General features: G+C 36.6%; 1 protein-coding gene across 1 annotated transcript; it reads left to right on the forward strand.

Moving 5' to 3' along the window:
• Window positions 1-936: 936 nt before the first annotated feature.
• On the forward strand, window positions 937-9750 carry LOC306846876 (voltage-dependent calcium channel gamma-7 subunit-like; the record flags this gene model as incomplete). Its single annotated transcript, XM_079380551.1, has 5 exons — window positions 937-1132; window positions 2604-2690; window positions 3264-3404; window positions 7523-7668; window positions 9295-9750. 5 exons carry the CDS (start codon window positions 937-939, stop codon window positions 9748-9750), a joined length of 1026 nt encoding a protein of 341 aa, XP_079236677.1.
• Window positions 9751-11098: the final 1348 nt, after the last annotated feature.

The raw sequence follows: 11098 nt of genomic DNA on the forward strand, positions 1-11098 counted from the left end.
TGCACAAATTAAGTACTGTGAGTATGAATCATTGGCAAACGGTTGTATCATCATGGGTACTTTTTTCCAAAACCATAAGTTTTTTAACAATTTCCGAATAAAACTAAGTAGAATTAATTTTTAATAGTTGCAAATATTTGCTTTTATAAACATAAATTGATTGACTCTACAAAAGGTAAGTAGCAACATTATTAAAAACAAATAGCAGCTCATTTATCTGCTCTGTTTATCAGTTGCAACACCAAGCTCATCAGTTTCGTTTCTTAGGGAACACACTTAGAGATGGGGTAGAATTACCTATGTAATCTTATGTGATGAAACCTACATATAATTCACCCAGGACATACACAATCATTTAAAGGTTTGGGGTAGGTAAGATTTTTTTTGTGTGTTAATGTTTATGAAAGTCTCTCACCAAGGCTGCATTTATTTGATCAAACATACAGCAAAAGCAGTAATATTGTGAAATATTATAAAAATTTTAAATAACTCTTTTCTTTTTGAATATATATTAAATAGTAATTTATTCCTGTGATGGAAAGCTGAATTTTCAGCAAGCATTACTCATTCTAATATGTTGATTTGATATTAAAGAAACATTTCTTCTTATTATCAGAGTTTTATTTATAGTATTATTAGTGTTATATTATATTTTTGTGGAAACCAAGAAACATTTATTTTCAGGATTTTTTATATGTGTAATAGAAATCTTTTGTAAGATTTTAAATGTATATAATGCCACTTTTGATCAATTTAATGCATCCTTGGTGAATGACAGTTTTTTTTTTCTTACTGACCCTAAAATTTGAAGATTAGTGCATCTAGAAACAGTCCAGAACACCCTTGCAACCACATAGCAGTTCCCTGGCAGCCATCCACAATATATGAAATTGTATATTATTTATTTATGCATGTTCTTCTCTCCCGTCTTTCTAGATGAGTTCATTTAGCACCAGGGCACTGACGCTCCTGTCGTCTGTGTTTGGGGCGTGTGGCTTACTCCTGGTGGGTGTGGCTGTGTCGACGGACTACTGGCTGTTAATGGAAGAAGGCATTGTCCTGCAGCAGAACCAGACCACAGAGGTGAAGATGGCTTTGCATTCTGGACTCTGGAGGGTCTGCTTTGTGGCTGGTAGGTCCCATTTCTGATGGTGCTGCATCATCTTCTATCGCTGACCAGTTTGTTGCTGAAACAGATGCCTGATTAAAAATCAAACGGCAGTTGATTGTGGCGTAATGCTGTTATGCATTGCTTTGTCTTGACTTTGACTCCTGCATCAGGTGTTACACGCAGATCTACAGTTGAATCCCTGTGCATCGGTGTATCATCAGAAGACAGCGTCTTGGTTAAGTCGCGGTTTATTTGCGGGGCGTCCTGCTGTGTTATGCAGCTGGTCTTCTTTGTCCCTGCACTGCACTCGTGTGGCATCCTATTGCATCACCCTCCCAAATCGTGCCAGACATTGAAACAGGAACTAGTGAGGCTGTGTGGGCAAATGGCTGCGAGATGGCAAATCAGTAACCACATCAAATTCTTAGGCTAATAAAAGATGCAGTGAAACAGGCATTTTTCGATTTTGCTTATGGAAAATTGCATTTTTATGTTGCTTTGCTTTGCATGCTGGTTTGTTTTCATGACACTGACAGGAAGTGCTGAGGTGGACTGAAACGATGCCACACCAGTTGGCTGAGAATGGCTGACTAAGAGAAGTGTGAAGATGATGTCACCTTGTTTCTAGCTTAACCAGTCCTGGTATTTAGTTTGTCTGTATATGGGAGTTTGATAAATCACTACAGGAAGACTCTTCGCCAATTAGGTGTGTTGTATGTATAATTTGCACACTTTTCATGCGCTCCAGAGAGCATATGATTTATGTGTGCTCAAACAGGATCTAGTTTTTTTTTTTATGTGTGTGCCGAGAGGGAGGTCTGATGTGCCCTGCTTTCATGCACGATATGCAGAAGTGTCATGCACATTCAGATTTTTGATCTTACAAGTATCTTTGAAAATTACATTTAATAAAGTTAAAATAATTAAAATGACTTTAGGTTAAAATTTTTTGTAAAAAAAAAAGGGTTTTCAAAAGGGGAAGGAAGGTTGATTGATCAATTATTTAATTTAATTGTCTTAATATCAACATTTTCCACACAAAATATTATAGTAGCCTTTATATTTCAGGAAGGGAGGCTCATATTTGGGGGATCCTAAATATAAATATAATATATATATATATATATATATATATATATATATATATATATATATATATATATATATATACTGTATATATATCTCGCTAAGACTAAGTCGAGACAACCACTGGTGCAAAAAATTAAAATAAAAATGCATGATGCTTCTGACTAAGTGCAGTGTTTATGTGTAATGCATGTGAGTTTGTGAGTTTTCTCACCTTCTCAGTGTTTCAACCAAAATCATTGCTGTGTTTCTCTCTGTTTGTCCCTGTCTCCCCTACTGTCATTGTCAATCTCTGTCCCGCTCTGCCTCTACACTCTATCTGTCTCTCTTTGTGTCCCTGTCTCTCTCTTTCTCTGTCTCTCTTTGTTCCCCTGTCTGTCTCTCTCTGTCTCTCCTTCTATCTCAGGGCCAGAGAAGGGGAGATGTGTGGCATCTGAATACTTCACCGAGCCAGAAATAGAGATCACTACTGAGAACACAGCCAATATACTGAGTAAGAAAAAATTATGTACTTTATTGTTTATGAATACAAATGGAAAAATCAAAGTGTAAGTAAATATTATGTTATATTGTATTATATTATTAAATATATAAATATCTATTATTTATTTGTATGCGCTCCTAGCATATTTTAGGTGCTGTGACTGCTGATGTGCTTGAATTTTTAAATAATTTCTGCATTTCTATTTTTAAATAATTGAAAGTCATTTCTAGTCTTTAGTCTTTTGTTGTGACAATAATTTTTAGATGTACAATTTAAAGATTTTCAATATATTATGACACCATAAAAAACATGCATATTAATTATACAAAAATATTATTATATTATATTATTATTTAAATATATATATTACATATAAATATTTTACTATTTTTTAGGTGCTGTAACTGATCATTTGCTTTAATTTTATAAGTGTTTTTAATCACGTTTTAGTTTGACAGTTTTAATACAATTATTATTGTACAATTATTTATCAATACTAAAAACAGGTTATAAATAGTTTCGGATGAAGCATGTCACCTGTGACTCAATGATTTTGAGGGACTATTTTTCTGTCTCTGTTAGAAATGGTCAGGACAGCCACCCCGTTTCCTATGGTCTCACTCCTCTTTGTCTTCACGGCCTTTGTCATAAGCAACATCGGCCACATCCGTCCCCAGCGCACCATCCTGGCCTTCGTCTCTGGAATCTTCTTCATCTTGTCTGGTAGGTTATATGGAAATATAGTGTGTGGAAATCTGCTAAATAAGTTCTTGATTCTCATCATCATGTTTCTAACAACAGCCCATAGTTGTGTATCTGCTTACGAACTCTAGATTAGATGTGGTTTGTTGATATCCAGTTTCAGTGGTGAGCCTGGTAGTTCTCCACAACTGCGTCCGAAATCAGGCTGAGAATCCCACTGAGAGACTTGCATATTTCATGAATGGTGTTCCCGATACCCATCTATGGTAATGTGTGGGACACAATATTCATTAAATGCTTTTTTCTCACAAACAGTAATTAATAACAGCGGCCTCTCTCATCAAGTCAACAGAGCTGTGCCTAACAGCTGTCGTTTGCATTCGGCTAATAGAAACAGATTGTCAAGAATGTCAAAGTGTGTTTAGATTTGACTAATTTGCATGCAAAGTATGTCTTAAAACGGATCTGGTGTGCATGAATGTTCTGAAAGAAATCTTGAAGCATTAGACTAAATACGTAACAGATATATGTAGGGCTGGATTGATACCAAAATAATACTGCCGTTTAATTGCTAATTTTCTCAAGGTGTACCAGTACAGTACGTTCAGACTGAACCGAGGAGCTGTGAATTTCACAATACTCAGTGTGGCTTGAAGACAGCGATGTGGCAGAACTATATCAGTTGATTGTATCAGTTTCCTGCTGACAGCTGTACAAATCAGCCTGCGGGAACAGATTTCCCATGAAGATTTAGAAAGCTTGTGTTTGAACAGTTCTAGAATGATGGAACAGGACGGCTTTTAAACAGCACTCTGGAATATTTCATTTTGTTTGCAGAATTCTGAATTCAGTCACATGGTTTTATATAATTTTCACTCATCTGTGCAACTGATCATTGTCCCATAGCTGTGTTTTGTGTCTCTTGTATCATGCCACAGTCTTCTCAAATAATAAGATCAACTCCATACAGGGTCCGTGTAACGGTTTGCAGTTCCCATACAGGATACAACAGTGGTTCGCAACATTTTTAACTCCTTACAGGCCATGATATTTCCTTTGGTATGTCTGCTGATTATAAGGTTTATAAAGTCAATTCATCAATCCATCAGTTATAAAGAAGGTATTGTTTTATTAACAAACTAAAAGTATCAGTGGTTTTAAATAATAAAATGTGATTATTTTTGAATGCAGATGTTCTAAGAGTTCAATAATGTTCTTAATTAAAAACTTAATGGAAAAAAAGAGAAATATGTCAGTTTTTGGTTATTTTAATATATTTGATTTTTTATTCATTTAATTTATTTTCAAAAATTGAAAGAAATCATGCAGTCCCCTTGAAAGTTTGCTGAGGCCCCCTGGTGGCCCGGCCCCCTAATTGAGAACCACTTGAACATTTAAAAAAAAAATTGAAAGAAAAGAATGCTTTTATTCAGCAAGAATGCATTAAATTGATCAAAAGTGACAGTAAAGGCATTTATGATGTTACAAAAGAATTATATGTCAAATAAATGCTGTTTATTGCAGTTTCCAAAAAAATATTAGTCAGCACACCTGTTTTCAAAATTGATAATAATATATATTAAGCACAAAATTAGGACATTAAAATGATTTCTAAAGGATCATGTGACACTGAAGACTAGAGTAAGGGCTGCTGAAAATTCAACTTTGCCATTACAGGAATAAACAACATTTTAAAATATATTAAAATAGAAAGCATGTATTTTAAATTGTAATAATATTAACAATTTTACACTGTATTACTGCAACATTAAAAAAATATTTCTGCATTTGTGATCAAATAAATGCAACAGTAGTGTGAATTATATAATTGATCATTGTCCCAGGTAACTGATTTCCTACATCTTTTTTAATTTAATTGATCTCGTCTCACTCATCGCTTTTTTCTTCTCGCATGATACGATAATAGCTTTCAACTCAATAACTTTATATAAATTGCTATATTCACTATACAGCATAGTCTCGCATAACTTATTGCTTAATTGCAGCACTTGATTTGCACTTCTATGTGAGACCATTTACACTCCAATCAAAACAATCAACATTTGCTAATTAGAATACAGTAAATCACAGAGTGGCTGTTAAAATCTAATTTGCCTCACCGTCTTCATTAGATGCCAGGAAATGAACAAAGAGGCAAAAGCAAGGAGTCAGCAGCAGTGGGGGAGTGGAAAGCCCCTCAATCGTTTGCACAGAGCCAGGTCAACATGTCCCATGCATTGCAGCTGATACGGCTCTAATGCATGCACTACTGCAGTTTAATAATAATGGATTCTGTAGTACGACTGCAGATTCCTGTAGCAGCGCCGGCAGCCGTGTAGCACTGCATCAGGTGCTAATGTTACATTTAGCTCAGCATTTTGTACTACAGAATTATTAATAAAGCACAAGACACCACAACAGCGCTGTTGCAAAATGCTGAACACAGACATGCACAACACTGCAAAAAACAAAAACGCAGCCTGTGATGTTCTTAACTGGAGTATATACAGTAGTTTACTATGGTATAGAAGCAGGTAGATCCAGTTTTTATGTATCCTACTTGCGCTTGGTTATTTGGGAATATATGCCCTATTAAACACAGCAGTTTATTATCCAATGTCTTGCATTTCTAATGCGAAAAGGAAATATGTAAGCGCATTCCTTGTCGGTATTCGCAGCATAGACAGCTGGCAGTGACAGACTGCGATAATGTTTTTGATTATGCCAGAGGCTTTCCTTACCGCTGTTTCCCCCTCTCTCTTTTTTTTTTTTTCTCCTGAGCTTCACAATTACCGCAGCAGAGTTTTCTCCATCATAACACAGAAACATCTGAGCACGCTATAAATGTTAATGTTTCCCGGTATGACAGGTTGCGTGTTGGTGCGCTGCTTTATCGTTCCCTCTCCGCACCGAGCTTTCAGAAGAAAACAATGTTGACTGTTCAGTAGCATAATAGGAAAACACTGCGACATCAACTGTACTTTCATCCAGATATTTACAAGGCATATTTGTCATGAGAAAAAGTGTGCTATTAATTGATCGATGAAAAGATTTTAGTGTGAAGTATGACCAAAAAAACACACATTTTGAATGGGAACGCTCACTTTTTCTTTAGATAATGTTTCTTGCAATCAACCAAGCAATCAATAAAAATGTAACTAAACCAGCATAAACCAGGTTTTATAGGGGTTTACAGCAATGTTCAGCTGGTCAGGCTGGAAGTCCAGCTAAACACAAGCTTGGTCAGACTGGGTAACCATCTTGAATAAGCTTAGACCAGTTTAAACCATCTAAGACCAGAGACTGGTCAGGCTGGACTTTTGCCTGGTTTTAGAGGGTTTTGGCGAAGACTAGGAGTCCAGCTAAACATCAGCTTGGTCAGGCTGGTAGACCATCTTAAACCAGCTTAAACCATCCAAGACTAGAGCCTGGTCAGGCTGGACTTTTGCCTGGTTTTAGAGGGTTTTCATCTGGTCAGGCTAGGAGTTCAGAAAAACTGGTCAGGCTGTGAAACCATCTTAAACCTTGTACTGTGCTGACAATTCTTTATTTAATTTGGTGTTTCTAGTCAAAAATGACTGGCCTTTCTTGTAAATTTCTTGTAAATCTCTTATAATGCTATATTATTACCTTGAATTCAAGCTTTTTGTCAGATTTTCTTTTATTTAGCAGAGGTATTTTTTTTTTTTGGTACTGACTGATCACAGGTATCACTGATCTGGGCTTATGCATCTCAGCTTTTGAGTTATGAGTTTTGAGTTATTTGTTGATAATTTTGGCAATATGTATTCAATAACTGAGATGTATGAGAAATCAGCCAGTTTGAAAAAGAACAACAAAACGTGTGCTAATTGATAGAAAACAAGTTGATAAAAAGATTGAGCCCAATATTGAGTAATAATATAGAATAACACATATTTTTTTGTAAGCTGTTTTTGACAGGGAACACCACAAGTGTAACAAGGAAATAATTTTTTAATTATTCAATAATTTTTTTTGTTTGTTGTTGTTATCACTATATAGGTAGGTTTTTGTCCAGTGCAATCTGATTAATTAGCATGAGGGTTAAACCAGTTTTTTTATGATTTACCACTTTTCTGTCATGATTTACTGTTTTACCCTCTTTTATTCTCTCTCAGGTTTGAGTTTAGTTGTCGGTCTGGTGCTGTATATCTCCAGTATCAATGATGAAGTGATGAACAGGCCTCGGGAGCCGGAGCAGTTCTTTCACTACCACTACGGCTGGTCGTTTGCCTTTGCTGCCAGCTCCTTCCTGCTCAAAGAGGTCAGTCAAAGAGACCAGCGACTGTTATCACTCGAGTTGACTGCGTGTGTACTCTTATCACAGAGCTCAGTTCATTAATATGCAGCTGTGTTAACAGCTTTCACTGCTGTTAGCTGCTAAACCAATAGGTCTGCCCTCATCAGTATGCATTAATTTTAGCCTAGCTTTTGCTGGGGCGAAGGCTACACATTTTCGTTATGCTGCATATATGTTAATTAAGTTCAGTGCAGCAATTTGTAAATGTCAGCATTTACTGTCTGCAGTAACCTCAACTTATATTCTTATGATATATATGCATATACAGTAGAGTCCAAAAGTCTGAGATCATACATATACAGCTCAAAATCTAATTTAAGCCTGGATATAGACAAAGGTTTAGGATTAAATTAGTAGTCTTTCGAACTTCTGCCAATTTTGTGCACTGTCATTCAAAAGCTTGGGGTTAATAAGATTTTGAAATGTTTTTGAAAGAAGTCTCTAATGCTCTCCAAAGCTGGATTTAGTTAATCAACAATACTGAACAACAACAACAACAACACAACTTTAATATTGTGAAATATTTTTACAATTTAAAATTGTATTTTTGTATTATTTTTTTAATATATGTAATATATTTGTTCTATTTTGAGAGATTAAATGTAATTTATTCCTGTGATGGTAAAGCTGGATTTTTTAGCACCCATTCTTTAAATATGAAGTGCAAAAAAACACGTTTATATGAAAAAAAAAGACTTTCATAACAGTTCATGTAGTTTATTCCATCAAACTACACAAGTACATTACATTCGAATGGCTGTCAATGCAAAAATATGCTTTTTGCCCCCAGATGGTATAGTTACAGCTAACTGGGTCATGCTAACCAGCCAAACTTGACCCCTTGGGCAGAACATTTCTAATTAGCTAGTTTTCGGCTAAAAAAAAAACACAAGCTCAACCCCTGACACTTTTTTTGGAATTTTTGCATAGGAATATCACAGAGAAAGGTGTGATTTCTCAGAAAATCTGTTTGCAGAGATATCTGTTAGGTTGTAGGAACATTAGGGTTCCTATTAGGTTCTGTTAGACTGTAGGAACATTTTATCTATATATAAAAAAAGACACTTGAATTTGAATTTAAAGAGATCACTCAAAAATGAAAATTCTGTCATTAATTACTCACACTCATGTCGTTCCAAACCTGTAAGACCTTTAAAAGTTCATCTTCAGAACACAAATTAAGATATTTTTGATCAAATCCATGACCCTGCATGCGTTGTGGTACTGTCGTGAATGTACGTCGGGAGTCTGACACGGAAGAGAAGTATTGTTGAATAATTGTTGTTTTTTTTGCACACAAAAAGTATTCTGGTAGCTTCATACCATTACAGTTGAACCACTGATATCACATGGACTATTTTAACAATGTCCTTACGACCTTTCTGGGCCTTGTACATGGTAGTTGCGTTGCTGTCTATGCAGGGTCAGAAAGCTTTTGGATTTCATAAATAATATCTTAATTTGTGTTTCGAAGATGAACGAAGGTCTTACAGGTTTGGAACGACATGAGGGTGAGTAATTTTTCATTTTTGGGTGAATTAACCCTGTAAACTGAATAATGTTGGTGATTGACTAGTTTTGTTGTACCAGGGTGCTGGAGTCATGTCTGTCTATCTCTTCATGAAACGTTACGCTGAGGAAGAGATGTATCGGCCCCACCCTGCGCTGTATCGCCCTCGCCTGTCTGATTGCAGCGACTACAGCGGCCAGTACCTGCACCCCGACTCCTGGCCTCCTCCTCAGCGCGGACGCAGCGGCTCCGAGGTGTCCAGCGACATCTCCATTCAGCTCAACCAGACCCCGCTGCCTCCTCCGCCGAAAAGCGGCGGGCCCTCCAATCCACCCTCTTCCTCAGGCCCCTCGTCCGGGACCAGCTATCACCTCCCACCTGCTTCCTCCTCCTCTTCCTCTTCCTATCCTCACACCATCCACTCCACCCATTCTGGTGGCCACGCCCTTCAGTCCCTCCCAATGGCCATGCCCCCATCTGCAGTCCCGCCCCCTCGCTACCATGCGCATATGCGTATGAGCGCCTCCCCATGTTAGATTTCCTCCGATTAAGATACTTAAACAACAGAAATATGGGCAAAACATTAGATAAGAGGATGAATCTCCAGAGACTATGGGATCAAAAGGGTGCTAAGTTGAAAAGAGGTAGACAAGGAAGCGCTTCTCTTACAACTCTGTGCCTGAATGAAGTTGAACAGATTCTCAGAGCGAGATTAATAAGTGAAGGAACAGCATTTATACATATAGAAAGAATGTATGGAGAAGAAAGGTACAAAATACTGACTTGCTGAAAATAGTACATATTTAAATTTCTATGTAAAATGTTTAAATCTTATTGCACACCATAACATTTTTCATCCCCTCATTCCTCATATATCATGAGCACGATGAGGCTATTTATACCATTTCTTGTTTATACTAAAGCAAAAAGACACGAATGTGCCCTAAAGGTGGCGGATTTCTTTAAATGGTGTCGCAGATTTATTTCAGCGGACAATTTCTGTACATAATGTATCAAGAGCAGTTAGTCATCTAGTGTAGTCCAACATATTTACCAACGTTTTATCATGTGGGCAAAGAAAACTTTGGGTGCAGGGGGTTCGATTTGTCCTTTACTATCAATTTGTAATGTTTTTAGATTTGTACATCAGGGTAGATGTTCTACAAAGCTGGCTGATGTTTCTTTACTGGGATGTTGTACGCTTGGCCCCACGGCCCTCAATATGCCTTGTGTTTTCTTGTGCTCTCATATTCAAAAAAATAATGTTTTAAAAACATTTAGCAGTGGTATAGCACGATACAAAAAGGAAACGTTTGAAAATTTTAAACATATTTACCTTAACCTAGAATGGAGGCTGACTCCTATATGAATTCACTGTTCAATCATCATCTTAAAAATGCAGCCGCTACTTCTCGTTTATTATTGATATTATTACAACTACAACTATTAATTGAAGTGTTTATTATACAAAATCGATTGTAATCCTACATATATGTGTTATAACGGATGCTATTGTACATCAGTTCTGCAGTGTTTCAGAGATCATGTTTTAGATGGGTTAATGAAAAATAACAGAAATCAACATGAGGGAGAATTTAACAGCACAAAACAATGTGCTTGAGAGCTCCTGGTATATTACTCCATCTACTGGTCATGCAGTATTAGTGCATTAAAGCTCCGAAGTACCTTGTCTGAACCACAAGTTGTGGGAAATCTGTATTCGATTCATTGACTGAAATTAGGCAAATGAGTCAGCACTTCCATACCTGGTGCCTGCTAATGCTGCATTGATTGAGCAATGCAGTAAAGACCGTTTGTACAGTATGATTATTATACCAATAAATCAGTCCCTTTTCCTAATGCATAAACACTGACCTTTGTAGA

Source organism: Barbus barbus (genome assembly GCF_936440315.1).
Source record: "Barbus barbus genome assembly, chromosome: 27".
NCBI lineage: Eukaryota > Metazoa > Chordata > Actinopteri > Cypriniformes > Cyprinidae > Barbus > Barbus barbus.